General features: G+C 41.0%; 1 protein-coding gene across 3 annotated transcripts in view; it reads right to left on the reverse strand.

Moving 5' to 3' along the window:
• The window catches only part of TXNRD1 (thioredoxin reductase 1), a 38342-nt gene that overhangs the window by 13978 nt on the left and 1981 nt on the right, over positions 1-22383 (reverse strand). Inside the window, exons 1-9 of one of the 3 annotated variants that reach the window (XM_080558045.1) lie at positions 20159-20241; positions 11949-12058; positions 9605-9727; positions 6877-6949; positions 6641-6760; positions 5629-5771; positions 5390-5505; positions 3401-3626; positions 969-1061 (exon numbers count right to left, since the gene is read on the reverse strand). In XM_080558045.1, coding sequence (XP_080414171.1) covers positions 969-1061; positions 3401-3626; positions 5390-5505; positions 5629-5771; positions 6641-6760; positions 6877-6949; positions 9605-9691 — 858 coding nt within the window. In that variant the 5' untranslated portion in view covers positions 9692-9727; positions 11949-12058; positions 20159-20241. Of the gene's footprint in view, positions 1-968; positions 1062-3400; positions 3627-5389; positions 5506-5628; positions 5772-6640; positions 6761-6876; positions 6950-9604; positions 9728-11948; positions 12059-20158; positions 20242-22383 lie in introns of those variants that run through there. The other 2 variants (XM_080558043.1, XM_080558044.1) reach the window with 2 other exon arrangements.

A 22383-nucleotide genomic window follows, 5' to 3' on the forward strand; every position in this document is an offset into this window, starting at 1 on the left:
AAGTCTTTTAGATGACCAAACCTGCCAGATCTTCAGAGCCGAAGGTTTTCAAATGCATCACACACAGCTCATATAACAAGTGACAGCATTTCAGTGAAAGATATAGTAGCAATGAGAAATCAGAAGTTTCCTTAAAATAAATAAATAGAAAAAAGCACTGATTTGGAAGTTAAAAAAAGTATTTCAGTACCATGGACCAAGAAAAATAGTATCACAATTCTGTGAAACAGCACTGCTGTTATTGTTTATCTTTCTTGTAATATTAGTACTCAAGAGGCACTAATGCATATCCTTGCTATGGAATAAACTGATGCACTGTGCAGGTAGATGAAGTCACTGGCACAGACTATTTTTTTTTCTTTCAAGGCCTAAGAAAATGAATGGTGTGAGAGGTGATGAAAACAGTCAAACATATAAAGGCATACCTGCATGCATTTCCACTGTAATTTTACTGCTTTCAGTGTATAATGAAATTCCTTGCCTGACTTGCCATGGGGTATTTGTTTTTGTGAAGATGTGGCATCAACAACCGATCTTAACAACACCTTAACAACAACACCTGTTTTGTTTAGCTCTTGTAAGGACCATTGTTTTATGCTAACTCCAGAACAGCATGCTTCAGTTACTACAGCAGTTATTAAAAATCATTACTTACAGTTTATGATAAATATTTCCCTGGGGGAAAATCCTGCAACTGATTCCACATGACCAACCTCCTCTAAATCCCTAAGCTAAAAAACAGGTTTCAAAAGCATGCAAGTGATTTGGTAAGGCACGTGGGACTCATGCCCGTGGATTCTAGGACTTTTCTCACATTAATTACATGTTGATTGTGTACCATTAGCCTATTGTAATAACCGAAAATGATTTTTTTAATTGAAGCTAAACTATGGATAAAAAGACCCCAGGAATCTTAACATTAACTGGAAGTTTATTCCATATTCTTTACATATATAGACAGGACTCACAGTATTGTATTCCCCTTCAATTACTTCATTCCCCTTTGTGGACTTGGCTGTAACTTTCAGTCTTCCAGGAGTTCCTTCCTCAATCTGCTCAACCTACAACATTTGGGGGAAAAAAAAAGAAAAGGTTAGTTTCAAATTAAAGTATACACATATATCTTAGTCCCACAATGTATTTTATGATCAAAAGTGAGTGATTAACCATGACCTAAAATTCAAGCATTTGTTCTAAAGGTATTTTCACCACTCTCTAGATTTGTGATTATTACTTTCATATTTAAATATTTTGTTTCATCTCCATGCATTTATTGTTATAATTAACACAGTAAGACCTCATTTCTGTTTACAACAGTTGTATTGACTGCTAAGTTCTTGTCCAAGAAGCTGTTAGTATCAACTGAGGACAGGGAAAGCGAGGAGGAAGGGAACTCCTTCTAGACCTGGAAACAGAATCAGACATTTTCTTAAGCCACACCTAGAGGACCATTGTGTCTTTCACCCATGGGGAAGCCACAGTCATAGCCCTGCCCTTACTCCTGTTGAATAACATTAGTCCAATACATAAACCTGCAACTGTCTTGCAGGAGAGGGCAGCAGCTGGCTCTAAATGGCTGAAAAACACCAGCAGTTTAAAAAGAAGCGAACAAAAAAACCCAGCCCTTCCAAGTTCCTCAAAGTAAACTGAAATAAATATTCCTAGTTTTAGCAACAGATCAAGCTTCTTCCCTCCCCCCATCCTGCTAACTGCAGTGGGTTACAGCCTATTCCAGTAAAGCAAAACAAAAAAAACACACCCCCACATAAACAAACAAACAAAAAAACCATGAATCTTTGCAACTGTGCTCTTTGTTGAGGGTAATAAAATATAAAGCCTTGTTTTAAACAAACACCCTCCCAAAACACATGCAACCTCTACATACCAGAAAACAAAGCAGAAAGTGATGCTACTGGCTTTTTTGCCCCCCAAAGGCTCCTTTTTCCTCCACTAAACAATCAACACCAAATGAGCAAATGGAATTTGAAGCTACATAGGCAGGTTCTCTTTTGCCTGGACTGTGAGAGGACTGTATGTTTAACTGCAGTCTTTCTTTTACCATCTCAGGAACAACTGCCACAGCTCCTACTTTATATTGAATATCTCTAGTCAGGAAAGGAAATTTTCTGATTGTTTCCCCGTCCTTTATTTTTTTAATTTAAAAGAACTCAAACCTTCTGTCCCATCCTATCAACTTTGAAAGATCGCTCTTAAATTGCTCCTATTTGCAGGTGGCATTATTTATAATCATTTTCTGTCTTCAAGTGTCACACTGAATAATAGGCAGAACATGCATAACTTCAAAAACAATGCAAGAAAGAGATGAAAAGATCTACTAAGGAGATATCCAGCAGTTAAAGGATATTCTCAACTAGAAACAAGACCATATATTTTATTCGCATTGAAATCAAAGACATACTGAATGGACAGGATGAAACAAAAGTATACTTTATGACTAGGGTGAGGGACTCTGCAGAGTGCATCTGGCTGGAGGAAACCACCTGACATTCAGTTGAAATGATCTGCTTCTTTTAAGACTAATTTCCTCCTTTCCTATCCCACCAGAAGAATTTACAAAAAGATAAATCTGAAACAATCAAAAGCTAGATAGTCATCCCTGACCATCTGTAGGGTCAGATCTACAAAGTGGTAACTGGCAAGAGCATTTTTTAAATTACTCTTGATATTGTTAAGTGTGGAGGAAAAGAAACAAACAAACAAAAAAATTCAAAACAAAACAACCAGTCTTCATTCTATTTAATACTTTAGGAATCAAAGTGTTACTCATTAGTATACTAGCTTAACACCAAATGGAAAAATGCTTAGTATGTTATTTCCTATTTTATAATTATTAAGAACTAATCATTGTGGAAAAGCATTAAGAAAAACACTGTTAGGACTCTGAAGCCTTTGGTAAGGCAATTTAACATTAGAAAAGCTCCAAAGCTTATCTCATCTACTTTGCAACCTGAATTTGCTTATACATATACCTAGCTGTCTGCATGCGTACCTCTACGGAATTCCAAAAAAACTAGGCGTGTATGTAAGATCTCTGCCAAGTAAAGGATATAGATAGATACTTTAAAAGCTCCTTTAATTCCTGGATAGTCCACTGGTCCTGGGCACTGTAAGCAGTATTTGCTGGCTGAGAAATTGAGAACTGACAACGAAAAAGATGACTATTTGTGATGCACTAGCCCTGGTCTTATAGGAAGTATACATCTTCCTACTTATCAGTCCACAAGAAGTCTCACAGACTTCAGAACATCTGCTAGAATTTAAGTATATTCAATATTTGCAGGATCAGGACAAGTAGGCAAAACAACATTTTAATGTAAACATACACTAACTCATTATGAAAGGTGTATTAAAATCAATTGTAGTACCACCTCAAGCCTACCTTGATCGGCACAAACTCTCTGATAAATTTGATTCCGTGTTCTTCCATATATTCACCAATTTTGTTTGCCATATCCTGGTCAAATCCTCTTAAAAGAATGGATCTCACCATTACAGTGACATCTAACCCAAGGCCTGCAAGAAATCCTGCACATTCCAAGGCCACGTAGGAAGCTCCAACCACCAGGGTTTTCCCTGGACAGTAAGGCAAGGAGAAAAGATCATCACTGGAAAAAAGGGGGAAGAAAAAGAAAGTCAGAGAAAAACGGGAGTATATGTTGCACTTTTTATTTTTCTACTTTCTTTTGTAAGAATAGGATTTTATTCCTTTTCCCGATCACTAACAACAAAACTTATTTTTGGAAATCATGCTAGAATACTAGATCAGTACATGATAGATTAAAGAAGTCTAATTAGGAGCACACACAAAAATATGAAATACTCCAAAGAGCCACTAAAATGTTGAGTTTTTTTTTAAACAAACTTCTGACAATTTCTTGAAAAAAAATAGGATATTTTTTCTGAATTGCTTCAAATATTTTACTGCAAATTTTAGCTCCCGATAGCTATAAGGAAGAGGAAAGGGTTTAGCATGTAAATAAACACAACATCTTAACTTCTTTGAAGACTTCTCCTTTTGCTAATTAATTATACACAGTGCTAAATACGTGCAGACAATAAAACGAATTAATGCAAACCACAGTAACAGGCAGAGCTAGGAGTACAAAATTAGAGCAAACATTTATTTGCCTGCTTTCCACTTCTTTCAACTGCTTCATCAACGTGTCATTTCTGCCACACCTTGGAGCTAGACCCAGGCTATGAAACCAGGACCTCATGGAGACATCATGCTTGCTCAGCGCAAACTCAGGCAGAGTTTGGCAAGAAAATTCTCCAAATATTTAAATTTTAAAAAGCGTCGCTTTTTCAGCCATCAATGGCAACCACTAAACAAGATGTTCTCTGCAAATGCTGCAGTGGAATGAAGCGTGACTGTGTAATTAAAGGCTACATCATAGTTCCTAGCTCTCAAGGAACCCAGTTAAGATTACAACAGACAGCCTCAGTCTGATAGTCTGTAACTCTGGCATTCCTGACCCTTCGATCTTACTGTTATTTTAAAGCCCTACTTTATCAACTATGCGATCTATTACCTTTAATTTCACTTCCACTTAATATTAGGGAAACATACAACATGGTGTTTGGGTTTCACGGGGCTTACGTCAGTCATTTATTTCATTATTGTAGGTTTCTAAGCCTGTAATTCCAACCTGTGTTTCTACAGTAAGTAATATAGCAGTTAGCCTGATACGAAAGCACATTTTATCCATTTCATCTGCATATCACTTTTTTGTGTGCGCGCACACGTGTAAAATTGTGCTAAAGTTCCTTGTTTTTTTAGCCAGACATTTGAAGCAGGTTCTCCCCAAAGTTGAATTCACTTCACTAAGTAGCTGGGAAAAAATTGGTTCAAGTTTCAAGACGAAGACTTCCACAGCGCATGAAGGCAGATACATTTCAACCAGCTTCACAACATCAGCTACTTTCGAACTCCCTCTTTCCCTGACATCTGAGCCGGAGTTTTCCCTCCATACAGACTGTTCTCTTCATTAAGAACAAAACTCAGTACGTGAATGGAAAGACCATAAAGAATAAGGAGAAAGCGTGTAACTGGGGCACAAATGATGAATTAATTTTATGACACACACGCAAATGATTTCTGGGATTCTCAAGCTGCTCTGTTACCAGCTAGAAATGGCACTGTTCTAGCCTACCACCCACAGTCCAGTGGTGTCCACCAGACAATGTTCCCAGCACCGTGACGTGTCTATAGCTATTCTCCTTCTCCTTACTTTCCTCTAAGAAGCAGAAAGAAACAATATAGAGAAACAACAGCATGCAAGCAAGCGCTGCTTATGCTTTACCACCGTCTCCTACAGGTTAAGCATTTACACACAGTGAATGACTTCATATTCTTCCCTATTTTTACCTGCTAATGCAGTATTCCTTGTCTCCAGGGATACCCAGGTAGCGTGGCCTTTCACCCGTGGCAATGAGAAACCTCTCAGCTGTGTACAGTTTTTCAACTCCTCTTTTATTTGTTGCCTGTGAACAAAGCAACAGTCCCAAGTGAGTATCTTGTAGTCCTACTAAGGGAAATATTCTTTGACGAACACCTGTATTCAGAAAACACTACAGGAAGACCCAGCAAACAGGGCTAGGCAGTACCTTAACTGTGTGTGGCTGAACAAATTCTCCATATGCATTCTCATATGTGACTTTCTTCTCTCTCAGTGCCACTCGATAACCCCAGTTCAGTGAGCCAATGTAATTCTGAACAGACTCTGTCATAGTCATCCAGTTGTGTTTGACTGTTGGAAACAAAACAGATTTTTGTCTCAATCTGACAGACCTCTATTTCCATAGCCAGCCCTATATTCCCAGACTTTTTTCATGACCCAGTCACCTTTGTCCTATTTCTATTTCGCTCCAAGGTTAACTCTACTGAAATTCAAAGAACTACATCAGCAGAGACAAAACAAGAGGTCACAGTGGAACAGATATGCCTTAAGCAATGAATGACTTGCCTTCTGTCAAGCATTTGAGATATTTCCCCCCCTTTATTAGCACAGCCATCGCCTTTGACACATTGAACACTTAGACTTTGCATATTATCAATAGTTTTCTAACGACACATGCTCTGAGCAGGTGACATTGCTCAACAAATGAAGATTATGCATCTCAGAGGTGCCTCTGCATGCTCTCCCTTATAGAATTACACCCTTAATAGATCCCAATCCTATAACCATGCACACTAGATCTAATCTAAAGAAAAATTCAGCTTCTGATGTAGTAGCAATGCAGACTGAGGGAACAGTAACCCTTGCCTACAATTATTACTAAGTTTCTGTTTCTAACAAACAACATTCTGGGGTATTCCTTTGGATGTTGTGTTACATTCAGAAATGGAGTAGTATCTTAGCGCTTTTATTCACACAGCAGGGGGAATAAATCAAATACTGACACAATGAGAACATATTAAAAACAGATCAAGTGCTGCAAGGCAGTAAGTCCTGTGCCTTTAAACTTGAAAAGCACTTAAGTTTATGCATAGTCACTCTGAAGTTGCCTAACGTTGTTAAAGCCAGCACATAAGTGCAACAAGCACTTGACTGTGAAAGAACCTCTGGATTTTCAGCACAAATGACAAAACTGAAAAAAAAAAGTTCTCCTTCTGTACCTTCTTCTGGAAACTGCCATCCAAATTTGCGTGAATCTTGCAAGGCTTGTCCCAGTAAAGCTGCCTGGTGCATCAATTTTTTAGGTATACAGCCCACATTTACACAAGTTCCTCCAAGACCTGAGAGAAAGGAACAGAATGCACTTTTCACATCTGCGTGGCTGATCCCAAAGTACAAACAGACTCTTAGTAAATAATGTTCCTTTATAACAAATTTGCAATGAAGAAAAATTTACCCCATGAATTTCCCAGAGGCGTAGGTGTGACAAAATCCAGCACCATCACTTTCTTTTCATATTTGGCAGCCTCCTGCAAAACAAATTAAGACATGAATCTAAATATTAGAGGTTAAATTTGGAATAGATGATAACATCATGCATTGATGAAAAGCTTTGTGACTTTTAATTAAGCAATAATGAATGATTTGCAAGAGAACAGCCAGACAGCCATTAATCTTCAGAATTAGTCTGTGCAGTCAGTAGGAAAAAAAGACGAAGGGGAAAAACAGGCATTTACTCTGCTAAACAAGAGCATGGCACCAGTTGATAGAGGACTCTGGGAGTCAAACCTCTTCTCGCCTCCATCCTGTCATTTTGTTTACAATATTTCCCAACATGACATTTGCTTTTAGTATATTTAACAAGTTCTTCATTAATCCAGTTTTCCATTCATAGATGGTTCCTCAAATGTTTGTTTGAAACCACATCACACAATGACATCAGCATTCACGTGGCCAAGCATTACCACTACGCTCATCCAGTCTTTCTCCTTGTAGAAAAGAAACACTCAATTTTGTGTACAACATGCAGTTGTCAGGATCAGCTCTTGCTCTTCACCCTAGTTAACATGTGGTAAGCTGACTTGACTTTCAAGATGCACAGATGTCATCCGTTCTAGAAAAGCAATGATTTATCTTATGATAACTCCCCTGAGAAGTTTCATTAGCAAATCTAGAAGCAATGTGTGTGCATGATTCTGAGAACTGGAATTTCTATACTGACTCTAGTATTCCCTTTGTGATTTTTAAGAGAAAGGCAAAAATCCGTGGCAATAACTGATACCAGAGAAAAACACTTAAGCACTAGAGAACTGAGAAACAAAAGATTCCTCCATGAGATGCAGCAAAATAGCTTTGGTACTTTGAATAACTACAACTGTGCTGCATCACATGATGAATTTTCAGACATGTAATAGCAACTATAGGCACAGGATATTACCCTAAGGCCTTGGGTTTGGTTTGGGAGGAGTTGGACAGCTTTCAGCGTTAGATTACTAGTAAGACTTGTTAATCCAAATAGTTGACAATCAAAATTTCAATTTTAAATGCATCTTATTTCATGCAAAACACAAATCATATTTCAAACAACATAGGCAGTAGACACCTTAGGAAAATGTTAATGTATGAGATTTCTGCTTCCAATTAAAGATCAAGGTTGGCCAAGAGGCTCACTTCTATGCATTAGTAGCACCTTTGATAAAGTTTCTCAGAAAGGTGCTTAGGGATTAAGATGTGTTATTAACGCTTCCTTACAACAACTCTTTCAAACAACAGTTTGAAAGCACATTACCAGCGTTAGCTGTCTAACCAGAACGCACAATTCCCAAGCTTACACTCAGCTACGTGTTCACATAACAGAGCACAGCACTGTATTGCCACCTCAATAGAGATCACGAACAGATATAACCACTTCTGCACGGTGATAAGCCCACAGCAACAAAACTTGCCCTGTAGGCTTTCAGACCTTGCTGGATTCAGTGCAATGCAGTGTGAACACAAGGTTGCTTAGGGCTGGAGCTGTTCTCTGTGAATTGGTAGTGGTGGCCCGGCAGTTTTGATCTGGGTCTGTGGCTGGGCTGCTCAGAGTCAGCTTAGCAGCACTGGCACTCACTGTGGAGACAAGCCTCCAAAACAAAAAGCTCTGAGCACTGTATGGAGAGGAAAGGGGAGTTGTTCACACAAAACTGCTTATGTTTTAATGAAAAACACACATTTAATCAACCTAGTTATATTGCTGTAGATATCTGGAACTTGGTACAAGAGCTGTATGGTTGGTTTTTGTTGTTCTTGTGTTTTCATTTTTAAAGCACTAAAAATATTGAATAAACTAAGTATTAGTCAGAAGCCTACACACATAAACCAGCTTCATTTCAACTGAACGAAGCTGTTTTGAAATACACACATTACTACTGATAGCAATGTTGACTTTATTGATCTACCATCCTTTGCTCCACAATCACGTGAGTACACTAAGAGGCAATATACTTTATATGCTGAATAAGGTAATTTATCTCTCTAGCCACACACCTTTTCCATCCCACAGCTGAGAAATGATGCAATAATCATCACAGCTACAGTCTCACAACCTCGCATATGCATAGAGCAAAGCAAAGCAGCCTCCTTATGGAAATTTCAACAGATGGCTTTTCATTACTCCAAGCCGGCTTTGCATTCCTGCAAGTTCTGTTTTACTCTTTTGTATTAAGCACCTTCCCTTTCCAGGTCCTCTGAATTTTTGGTAGATCTTATCTTTCATCCTCAGCCACGACAACAGTGCCCCCCTATTGATAGGTAAGCAGCAAACTACCAAAATAGATTACAGATATACTGCATGTTACAATCCACCACAGCTGTGCACTCTCCCGCTGTTAAGATGTCCACCCACTGGTTTCTAAAAGCATCATCTCTGATCAGTGGGCATACAGAGGAACCAAGTTTCACTCTATTGAAATGTATACCACGACATTTTTATGTTTTTCTGCTTCCAAACATATGGAAAATAATATTGTATTCTATACCTATGATATGGATAAGACTGTCTTTAACCTGGAGGTAACTTCAAAAGAAGTCCTGCTGAACAGGCAGAAAAGTTTCTACAAGTGTTAAAGATACCCAGATCCAAGATGCTGAGGATGTCAGCCACCCACTTAAAAGGGAAGTATAAATCTGTATTTTCTGTCCCATACCTTGGCAGCAGCCAGACCACCTGAGCCCCCACCGATGACAATGAGGTCATAGTCGTAGGAATGGGGCACCGCTGTATGCCCGTTCATTTCCAGCAGTTTCTGAGGATTGCCTTCTTTATGTGCCTGAACAGAGAAAGCAAAAAGGATTAGAGAATATTGAAACATCACCTATGGTGCTCAAAAATGAGCATTTTCAGCAGCAAATATTGTGATATGTGTACGTAAGCGCATCTCTGTTTTCTCAGCTCTGCTTTTAATTAGCTTTTTAAATCTTCATCTTCTTAATCCATTGTTGGATAGCTCAGTACCTATTAGATACCAAACTATGAATTTCCTTGTTCTTTGGAGACCCGGGTTTCCTTGCAGAGCTTAGTCTTCCACATCGCCACAACTCCAGTGCCTCCTCATACTGTGGGCACCAGGATGAGATGCATACCTGCTGACACAGGCATTCTATGGATTTATTTTATTCTTTTCATCTGCCCTGGACTTCCATAATTAGTTTTTTTTTTTCCCCCTCCTGCTGCATATATGAGTAGGAAAATACAACAATATACACCATAACAATCTGCAATTACCAGCCTTACCAACTGAATAAATAGAACCAACCAAAGAAAACACTTTCTGAAAACGACATTTTTTTTAACATGACTAGTTTAGTACTGTAGCTAACTTTGGAATCAAACAGGTAAGTGTGATCACTAAAGTTTCATGAGAGTTTCTGTTGTTTTTTTTTTTTTGGATCAGATGACTACTACCACAGAAAAAATCACCCCCTAAGTCCTAAAATGCATTCTGACAGCTATGTGCCACATAGAACATTACATTAATCTTCATATACCTTTTCTAAAATGACTCTTTGTACTCAAGTTGTGGAGTTCCAGTAAATCAGGACTTCAGACCCTCAGCTCCTTCAAGTTGCTGGGAAAATTCTCAATGCCTCTCAAAATGCCCAACAAGATTTGGAGTGAGTAAACACCGGATGCCTCAACTGATACAAATCACTGAGTATCAACTAAACACATGATAAAACTTTTAAGATTTTAAAAAAAAAAGTAAATAAAGAAACCTCACTACGTCACTTTACAAATCTGGTCACTTTTATTCAAGTGTTTCTGCCATGGTAAACAGAATACAAGAAAACAGAGACGTTTTCCCTCTCTTCTCGTCTAAATTTTGTTTTGCATTAAGCTTCCCTTTGTGCTCAAGCCATTCTACAACTGCCTTCCTCTGAGGTTAGACTAGTCCCTGTCTCCAAGCATTACTGGTGCCAGCGCATCTGTATCAGTGACAAAAAATCCCTGTCACTCCACCACACCACACAGCAATTTCAGCAAAAATTCAGACTCTACTTCTGCCTGTAGGAAGTTACATTCGTATTAGTCTTTCATAACCCTTGGCAGCATGTTATTAGTAGAAACAAAACCTAGAAGACATCTGTTGTTGCTGTGAAAACACCCCAAAATACCTTGTCTTCCTTCCTCTTCTCTTCCTGCTCTGCCACCCCAATGTATAACCCTACCACTGAATCTTGTCTTCACTCAGTTCTCCTTTTTTCTGTTTTTCTAACAGTCATTAGCCAAACTTCCTGCTGCAAACAGAAGCACTGAAAAAGGAGCATGTATTGCATTATGGTATGCAATTTCACTTTATTCATATTTAGGGACACAGAACGAGAGAAAGCACATTGTTCATTTCTGAAGTACGCCTTCTTGTTTGCTCAGCGGCAACAGGATGGTGTGAAGCTTAAGGGCAGACTCAAACTTACCTCCCACGCAGTCATCTGACCAAACTACCAAGAACTGCATCTTTACGATGCGTACAGATGTAAGTATAAAGAAACTACAATATCTATACATGGATTTTGCTTAGATCACTGACTGCAATCATGCCAATTTTTTTTTCTCTTCCTTTTAGGAAAAATGCTTTGTATTTTTACATGTGGACTAAGAAGCTTCAGCTTTTATTCCATCAATGGTGGAACTATTAGGTTTCTTTTTATGCTTCCATTCAATGGAACAAACCTATCGTTTGGTTCCTTTTTCATTAGCTCTTGATGAAAACATACTAAAAGCTTAGATCACGCTTAGTAGATTATAACCTTCCCTGCTGAAACCATCTCCTGGAACTCCGCTCTAAAACAGCCAGGATATTGACAAGCTTTGCTTCCCATTTAAGGGGGCAACTTGTTCCTGACCATGAATCAGGACTGTGATCCCATACTGAGAATGGATCTGTTCCTTTCTTCTCCCAAGAACTGTACTTTATATTTTTTAAGTCTACATTCTTCTTATTTTTCCATGTCAAAACTAAATTACAGAGTTTAAAATGCATGTCCCCCTACCTTTAAAGTTTTCTCATGACCTCCTATTTGCTTCTCTTGCACAAAAACACCTGGCTGTGAAGTCTCTGTGGTTACTTCGCACTGCACTTCTTGTAGCTTCTGTGCACTCTCTGTGAAATAAAGTATAAAATAATGTAGTGTCTGGAGTGGCGCCCTTTATGTAGGTTGTGCTCCTGAAGCGAAATTGTCTGGGGGAGTGGCCTTGGCGGCTTCATCACTTCCTCATCGGCAGCACGCCTGTCTCAGGGGAGTGTTTCCTAAGGCAACTGATGAGTCATTTGCAACGTTAGGATGACTTGCTATATTTTTCTCTTTAATAAAAATCCCATACGAGAATTGGCTAGGATTCCAGGACGTTTTGCCAATCTGACCAGATGCCTGAAACAAAGCAAGGAAATACGATCTGCTGTGGCTAAGCCTGAAACTTCAGTCTAAAAGGAAAATGGTGATTTCTACTTTTCTTACTCAGAAAGTACCTTTTTAATGCTGCTGTGCTATCATTTTTTTCAGTCTAAATGTTTTAAAGTGAGTTAAAAGTTCTGATTTTGCTCTTTCAATTAGTTCCCCTGGAAACTTCTCTCAAATCAATTTAACGATACAATCACTTCCCCCCCCTCCCCCATGCAACCCCCCCCTCTTTCCCCTCCAAATAATTTCGGCCTTACAGAGTTTGTTCCTCCTTTGAAATCCTTTAAATAAGCATTTTCAAAAGTCTAGCAAAGATCTGTGCCTGCTCACTGGTCACAACTGATAAGGATATCCTACAGAAAAGGTAAAATATTAGCAGCATGAAAAAAATAACATCTCTGCACATGGTGATACTTCATTTGGCATTGCATGGCAAAAAAAAAATCTGATATATGTCTGGAAGCCACTATCAGCTCTGCCTTCCTATACATAACTCTGAGTTACGTTAACCTTCATTTCCAACAAATGGGTCAGTACACACTTGTTTGTGCTTAATCACATACATCCTTTGCACTGCACGACCATCATTAATTAACAAACTCTGACACGTGCACATAGTTAGACAGCCACACTGAGCGTGTATACATTCCTTGGGCGGGGAGCCCACAAATCTGAAAAGCGTTCACCCAGACGCACACAAACACAAAACGGCACTCACTGAAAACTGGTTTGTAAGCTTGCTGTCTTGGTTTTCCTTTCTGCAGCTTGGTGATAAAATTCCTCTATCTCACAAAGGTATTAGGAAGAGTACTCGACTGATGTTGACAAAGGGGTTTAAAGATCTGAGTCATTACACAAGAGTTAATAGCAATATTAACGATGGATAATTCTTGGCCTACTCTAGCCTGGGGAAAGAACCCAGGAATTCATGTCTGCATATACACACAGACACACCTGGGAAAAGCAAAAACACAGGTTTGAACACTGGTCACCATCTGCACATCGGAGGGATTTTTCTTCAATATATTATCAAAGCTACAGTCCTGAGGGTACCTAAAGCAACTGAAGTCTTGTAGTTTTTTTCCTGCAAGTCTGAACAGCCTCGGGAATGTTCATGTAAAATTGTATCTTAAATCAGATAAAAACCTACTAGTTAGACAACACAGACATTTATATAAGCACCTCTATCTTCAGGCAGATCTCTGCTAGAGGTTCACAGCTTTAGCAAGAGCCCCAAAACCCAAAGGCAACCGTAACCTCTGGCAGAAACTTGAAAGACTTTTGTCTGCAGGTTATTACTGCTAGGGGCCTCTCCCTTGTTGGCCCAGGCAATTTGCCACAGACAGAATGACAAAGCAAAAAATGCTTTTGCATCATGTGCTCGCTCCCCATAAAAGTCCATCCATTAACGACAATTATAACAGCCACTGCTTGTGAATCGATGCCTTCCAGAAATCGATCAGCAGATACCATTTCTCAGACTGAGATTGCTAAACACCACCTGGGTCACCTGCTCTGGACAATTCTGAGATATGCAACACGTGGGACTATTCTCTTTGCTGGTCAGCATCAGCACTGACTTCAGCAAACCTGCAGCAATTCATGGCTACCTCAGGACGATCCAGCGAGGCTCCAGCTCCCCACTGCCACTCTTTGGCTTTCGTTAGTCCCAATCCAGGCAGAGGCTGCTGCGCGCCACCTCCCCTGCTGCCTGCCAAGTGCTCCCTGACGTGGAGCGAGCTGAGGCACCAAGTCGCTGGTTTTGAAGGGGATAAGCCTTCGTGGGTCTAAGCCTACTCTCTTCCACCATGCTGTTTTTACTTCTCCCTCCTGTCTCCATACCCTGTCCGCATTCTTGGCCCTGGCAGCCAAGAGACCCTTACACGAGCTAAACCAATGCATTAACCCAGGAGAAGAAAAAACATGGGTGGTTTTCGACCAGGCTAACCAGGTCCCTCCATTCACAGGAGGACCCCCCGAGTGCCACAGCCGGTACAAGGGAGCCGGCACATCCACACTGACCAGAGCGGAGGAAGAGGAGGCAGCAGGATTTCTCTCACTGGTAGCAGCACAACTGCTAGATTGACTCAGCGGGTTGTTAAATCCGCCAAGAAACCGCCTTTCTAGCATTTACCTGAATAAATTTCTGATGCAGACTACGCTAGGCCTCACTGCCACTTCTTGTGCAGATCAAGAAAGAAAAAACTGTGGTGTTTTAAACTCATATCCTTACTGGGAGACAGCTTCCTCATGAACCAAAGTTCGCGCTGGTACCGAGGCCTGGCCTCTGAACTTTAGACTTGTGTAACTCCTGGCGGGGGGTGAAGAAAGGCACGGCTGGTTTCAGAAGGCCTTGACCACAGAGGAACCTGACAAGCCCTAGAGAACAACCCAGACCCGCTTCATGAGCAGAAATACTCCAGGATAAGAATTGCCTTATTCTGCAGAAGTGTTCACCAGCTGCGCGGGCAGGACGTGGGGCTAAGCAGAAAGCCCAGGCCTTGCAACTGCTCGCCGTGAAGTAGCCTGAGGTGCTTCAAGGCAGAAGTATGTGGTGATTTAGCTGGATTCTGTATGTCACACAGAGGCCATTATTAATGAGAAGGAACTTCGCAATATTTTTTACAAAATCATGTAATTAAAAAATAGCCATCTTCAGTAGTGTAGGAGATGCCTCTAATTTTGTAATGCTTATAAACAGTCATGTGGCTTGCTTTAAAGTCTTATCCCCAGGCAGCTGAGGAATGCAGGATGTTTCATACGACAATGAAGATTTACCTTTTGCTCAAGTTAGCTTTGTAGGTGGAGAAAGTTTCAGCTTTTCCTTCTCCCTGCTCACTTCTGCCCTTTCAGGACAGGTCACTACCTCCCCAGTTGCACAAGCTCAAATATTTGGAAGTGATGGGCAACGGAGCCATTACATGATCCAGATTACAACAAAAAACCCAAACCTTTAAAATATGCATGCCTCCAGCCTGGATCGTATCACAAATCCACGCTGAGAGGCTGCACTGCAATCAGCTGAACTAGTGAAACTATGAAGGAATAGAAACGTGGGGCAGAAGGCAGGAAAGGATGAAAACCTCTTAAACTGGCTTTATCGCAGAGGAGTCACAATGCACCTGTACTTTCAAGAGATGCAGGATCAGGGGATGAGAAATTAAAAAAATGGTAAGTAGAAACTATATTTTGATGAGCCAGTGGTATAAGTTAGACCCTCAACCTACCTCACACGCTTTAATTTTTCACTGTGCCAGAGACACAGAGCAGCCTCACAGCTAGCCAAGAGAAGCAACTGAGCTGGCTGGTGTAGAAGTGTCAGGGCTTGCTAAGATAAGGACTGCGTGTGCTGTGCTCTAGTGATCCTGGCCAAAAACCACCGTTACCTTTGACAGGGTAAACCAGCAGCCCTGTGGCTATTCTCATTCCTTCCAAGAGCTGATTCAGCACTTGGCTGCCCCACCAGAGGAAGTTTAAAGATAGCTTAGAGGTACATTTGCCTCCCCACCTGTACACAGCCAAAGTCTGATCCCACACTAAGTCACTAACGTGAAGACAAACCAACCTGACATCACTTATACACACACAATTCAGCGCCCACTGACGAGCACTGTTAATCAGAAGTGAGCACTGAGTGAGTGAGTGAGCGAGTGCTACTACTGAAGGCTGGCGTATGGGAGCCTTCAATCCTGCTGCCTACTCGCAGGACCAGGATATATGCTACACCCTAGTACAAGCACCTCTAGCCTTCTCTCTGAAATTGGCTACTTGTCCTTAAAGATGGGTAAAACACCTCGTGTCATCACTGCACAGAAATTACACTGTTAGATAAGATCTTTGCTTTTCCTCCTAAATGTCAAATATTAACAAATCAAAACCCAGAAGTTGAAGAAAACTGCCTCATTCAGCTTTCACACCCACACGCACCAGCAGAAGCTTGCAACACAGAGGAGTGGCCAGCAGGTGGAGGGAGGGGATCGTCCCCCTCTGAGCTCCTGTCTGGAGCACTGCATCCACGTCTGGGGCCCCAGCACCAGAAGGATGTGGGGCTGTTAGAGCCAACTCCAGAGGAGGGCCACAAGATGAGAGAGCTGGAGAAAAGATGGCTCTGGGGAGACCTCACCGCAACCTTTAGTATTAAAGTGGGCTTATAAAAAAGATGGAGAGCAACTTTTTACAAGGGCAGATAGTGATAGGACAAGGAAGAATGTTTTTAAACTAAAAGAGGGGAGATTTAGATGAGAGGTTATGAGGAAATTCTTCACTCAGAGGGTGGTGAGGCACTGGCACAGGCTGCCCAGAGAAGCTGTGGATGCCCCATCCCTGGAACTGTTCAAGAGCAGGTTGGATGAGGTCCTGGGCAACCTGATCTAGTGGGTGGCATCCCTGCCCATGGCAGGCTTCCCCCCTTTTCTCCCTGGATCACAGGTCTGTTCTGTTATCTGCCAGCTTCCCACGCATGCATTCTTCACATAGCACAAAGCACCACCACATGTGGAAGCCTAGAAAATAGCAGTGACTTGACATATTGTTGAAATGCCCCAAAGGTGTTTACGTGTTTGCAATGATTCTCATAGGAAACATCTCTCCAGAAAGCAGATGCACAGGTTTTCTTGGCTTTAAGAGGAGCTTGGCTTTATGCTCTCTCCATGTCACACCAGCAAATCCTTAATCCCATTGGTATGAGTTATTTCATTAAGTAATAATCGTTATCCTTGCAATTACTGGCTATCTATATAAAAGAGAGCAGGTCCAAGTCAGCCCTAACTTCACCACAAGACTGGGGTGTGTAACCTGGCCCACTGACACCCTTTTCGACACTCATTGCCCTAAACTTACTGAATTCAAGAATAAATGCAAACAGGGAATTTCGTGCATAGCTGGATTTTGACTCCCCGTTGAAACCAAAACCCAACAAGCTTCAGGACTTACAAATAAAAGAGCGAAGCACATTCTCCTAAGAAATCTGAAGTTTTCTGTACTCTGTTACGGTTTATATCTATTCAGTATGCTGTTGCAAAGCGCTTTAGTTTCAATTGTATTCTTCCTAATCCGCTTTTTATACCTAAGAGCATAAGACTTCTTCCATAAATAAAGCATAGCTTGACTGGGAGCAACATCAAGACATAACGTCGAATAATGCAACCTTACACTTGGTTGAAACACAGCTACATTAACAGAAACTGGGGGCTCCACTTTGGCATAGATTTCTGTTAATAAAGAAAGTCCATAGGGTTACCCCAAAACACAGATGTCCTTCATGAAAGCATAAATTCCTTTTTATTACAACTATCTGGGCAGAAAAAAAGGCATTTAAAAGCATTTTTGTAAGTGGAAAAAATCATGTAAATACAGATTTTCTTCTGAGTGCTTTTCGACTTAAGTTCTAAGCAATAGGAGAAAAAAAAAATGTAATTATCCCCAGCAAATTAAACACAATTAACCTAAGAACAAGATAGGAAATAATGGAACACTTCATAGCTCTGTTTTCTCAAAGAACAATAGAAGTGTACTCACAACTTTTAAACAAACCTCTACCTAGCAAAGCAAGAATTACAAAACCAAGACAAGACAAAGAAGAAATCCTGACAGAGGAATGATGAATGCCACAGCACACAAGACATTTTCAATCGACTTCTCTCTGAGGGTCTGATTCAAAGCTCACTACGCCCCTTCAAAAGCTCTTGCTCGAATGAAGGCCCTAAGTGACGAGACTCACCCCTTTCAGCTCAATTTTCTAATTAGCATCTGGGGACCAACTGAGCAAAATCCTTCAGTCTGCTTTTGACTCAGGATGGGTCAGCCTTGTATCATGAGCAGACTGCGATGCACCAACTTTGCATCCAAGAACGAGAAGAGTTGCTAATGTGGGGCAAGAAGCTCAAGACCAAAATATCTCCTACTCAGCCCGCACACAGCCAGGCACGCCAGGCCATTATCTGTCCCTTCCTGATAGTCTGCAAAAGGGCTTCTGAAACTGGCCTCAGTTCCTAGCAAAAGAAGTAACTCCTTCTTCCAGTCATTTATTTTCCTTCTATTTTTCTAAGTGTCCATGCAGCAGTGCCACAAAGTCCAACTGTAGTATGACAAACTATTTTGCTTCACTGATTTCAGCAGGGACAGCATCATACTCCATGGCTCGTGATGTAAAGTCTTGAGACACGTTTTTGCCATTAAAATTAGGGAACTTGATAGCCCACTCCAACAAGATCCAGGTTTTCACACAGACTTTCCTAATAGCTCTCACACTACCAAAGCCTTTGGCAGGAGACCATTGATTGCTACTTGTCTTAGAAAGTCTTCTTATGTAACTGTTTACAGTAAACCATATAGGATTTAGTGAGGTTGCTCTAATTAGCATTAATAGGGATGTTTTCTGTGAGCATAACATCACATGCTAACCTCAAATATTTCTAGAGCATCTGCAGTATAAACTATTGGCTGAAACAGAGCAAGCTGTGTACATTAACCAGAGGTAAACTTCAGACCCTCTCTTCCTTAGTAAAAAGGCAAGCAATGCTAAATTAATTAGGTATCTTTGAACACTTCCATCTTTCATTTTATTCCACGTTATTTCACTGTGAGCTAAATTAAATAGGTTATGAAAAACTTAGGATAAAGGTTCTCTGGCTTTGGAACTTTAGTAAAACTTTTAACATCCCATATAAAGCTTTATATGCAATCTTCATGGAAATCATCACCTGAGAGTGCCAGTAACTTTTACCATGCAGTTTTGCCTACTCCCATCAAAAGTCCCTGCTGCTTTTGGATTTACCCTTGGTAGTATGATGCGTTGAGTAATCCAAATCAAAACAAAGGAAGCTGATTTCTGGTATGACTACCTGTAGGTGTATCATTCTCACTGTCCTCACCCTTCATTTGGGATGACCTGCAAAAGCTGAGCTTCCTGATTTTTTTTTTCTTCTGGAAATTCCTGTGGCCACTACAGACTGTGATTAATACTCTGCTGCTAGAGGAGGAAGTACCACCAGCCACAAGTGTGGCACCTGAGGCACTGGGAGGTGAAACTCAGCAGGGTGAGCACTCAGCAGGGCTGGGAACAGGATCTCCTGGTACTCTGCTGTTCATTAGACCTTGCTGCCACCAGCCATGCCTTTACTGTCTCTACCACAGTTAAAACCATTTATCCAGCCCCACACATCTCTTTGTAATTAGGGTTGTGTTTGAGTCATATAAAACATCAAAAAATGGAGGAAAACGTCCCACCCAGAATCATTCCTTTTGCCAAACAAGTCAATATTAAAAGTGAGCAAGGTTAAAGGAAACACAAAGGTTTTGCAGACCATCTCCTAGAACGTGCAAAAAGTTTAAGGCAGTTATTACACTGTGAAAAGTATTTGGGTGCTTTGTTTGGATGCCTGACATACTTGTTTTTAATCTGAGCAGGGCTTTTAATAGGAGGAAAGAAGCACGTGTTTTTAACCCAGAAAAATCAATATTTCTTGTCCTTGGAAAACAGAAGAACTTGGGTGGAACAATTTATTCCTGCTTGTAGCAGCCCAGCGAACAATGACATTGCATTTCTACGAGCTGAACAAAACAGCATAACCCAGCAGATCATTGCCCTTAAACCTCTCCTGCTACGTAACTACTACAACCCACCACCAACCTACAGCACGCAGATTCCAACAAGGGCCTGACTGGAAACGGTTGTGAAGGATGGGCGGGAAGCAACAAACACCTCACTTTTATGAAGTGAGAAACAACGCACACAAGCGTGCTTGCTTTGTGTCGGGCTGTGCAAACAGTGGTGGAGTTAAGGAAGTAGAGAGCTTCCTTACCGCCACAGTGGGAACGCAGTGCCAGACCACGCGGGAGGCGGTGGTGCCAAACGATGCCTTCTTCTCTGAGCAGCTCAGTCAACAAGCACAACAGGCAAGTTTGCTACTGCAGAAGATGAAGTAAGAAGATATCTCAGTTTACTACTTTAAATTGCACTACAGTGCATTAGCACATTCCTAAAGAAAAGCTCAGGACTACTCTACAATAGGCTCCTACTGTTTTCTATCCCACGCCAAGTAATAGCACCAAGGGAAGAAAAGGACACGCACCATTAGAAGGGAGACAAAATCTTATCTGCAGACGCTACCTTAAGATTCTAATTGCAGGAGATACAAATACAAAAGGAGGAAGCACACAGTAAAAAAAAAAAAAGTATGCAAATAGAAGTGCTTGGTAGATAGCGTTGGAGCAGCCAACAAAAACAGGGGTCACGCAGGGTTTAACACAGATAAGTCTGACTACGGCATCAACAGTACAAGGCATTGAGAGTACAAACAGCAACGACAATAAGCTGAGGAAAGCAACTGCTGTGAGCTTTTTAGAAGAAAGACAGAAAGTAAGCCAAGCTGGAGATGAGGAAAGAGAGAAAACATCAGGTACGGCTTGGCAAGTCAAAGGACGGCTTTTTCAGGAAGACGTGCAACGTGACACCACGTTCAAAAAGGAGGTTATTGAAAAGTATGAATGAGAAAAACAAGATCTGAAAAAGAATTTCTCAGGAAGTACCTAAGTCCAGGTGCTATGGACTGGAAGGCAGCTGCACTGGAATACAACAGTTCAGTTGGAAGGGACCTAGAAAGATCATCAAGTCCAACTGCCTGACCACTTCAGGGCTAACCAAAAGCTAAAGCATATTATTGTGGGCTTTGTCCAAATGCCTCTTGAACACTGACGACCTCGCTAAGAAGCCTGCTCCAGTGTTTGACCACCCTCACAGTTATGAGATTTGTCCCAATGTCCAGATTGAACCTGCTCTGGTGTAGCTTTATGTCACTGCCGTGCGTCCATTCAACAGGAGGAAAGCAAAAATACAGGAGACATCAAAGACAGAGTTTTCTCAGGAGACAGCAGGTGTAAAGTTCACTCACTTCAAATCAATGGAAAAAGGACAATAAGTTATCAATTCAACATACATACTGAATTAAGCCAGAGTGCATTATTTCATCTGGTACTTAGGTTTGCTTTCTGCAAGCACAGCCAAACAGACAGCAAGACATCCTACCAAGGGATGTCCAAGATAGGCTTAATGAAGGAACAACCTTCAGACAGGAACAAGCCGCCACTTCTCTCCAAAAAAGTCTTGAAAACAGAGAAACCATACCAATGGCCTGGAATAAAGAGGACCAGTACAGTACATTGTGAGGGACAAGCACTGCTCCCAGTCACAGTGGAAATCAAGGGGGTGCCATAACTGTGAAAAAGGGGAGAAGGAAGAGCATGGGCAACCATGATGTCACCTCCAGGAGCCAAGTCTGCTCCACAAAGGGTGCGATGACACATTTGTTATTGTTACACCTGAGCAGTTCACAGGCAAATTATATGGTCAAACATTTGCAGGAAATACCACAGAAATAAATTTTAAAAAATTGGGGCCTCATTACTCACGTGTTCACCACATGTGAATGTCGGTGCAACTCAATAACCACCAGTGCTGGTAGCCCAGTGCAGAGCTAGGACCTCTCACATTAGCACCAGAAATGAGCAGCAACTATTTGAACAATACTTTGTTAACTCACTTGCTAGAATCCAACCCAAATCTCATTCCAAGTCTCCTAGACCTTTCCAGGTCCACCAGGGGGTATGTGCTGTGTCCCAAGTGCCCAGTCCTGAAAGGAGCTGGACAACTTCAACTTACATGCAAGTCAAACTGAACTGAAAACACAGCCATTCATAAAATTCATCTAGCATGAGGATCTGGGCGGGGGGGGGAACAGTACTTGAGGAGCCCTGCAGAAACAAACAGTATATTTCAGTATATTTTATAAGGCAAAAGCTGCAAGTTAGGATATCTTAATTCTGAGATGTGCAACTTGAGTGTCATTTTTGATATTTGTCATGATTCCTTTTTGCAATAAAATGTCTGTTTAATAACAAAAAAAAAATAACTTGTGTGAAGATGAATTAACAAGAAGTCAGGAAAAGCATTATCTTCTGAGTTATTTCCAATTTTCATACCTTTACACCCACAAAGTGCGTCATAAATACTGCTTATTTGAAATGCAAC

Source organism: Anser brachyrhynchus (assembly GCF_964034855.1).
Source record: "Anser brachyrhynchus genome assembly, chromosome: 1".
Lineage (NCBI taxonomy): Eukaryota > Metazoa > Chordata > Aves > Anseriformes > Anatidae > Anser > Anser brachyrhynchus.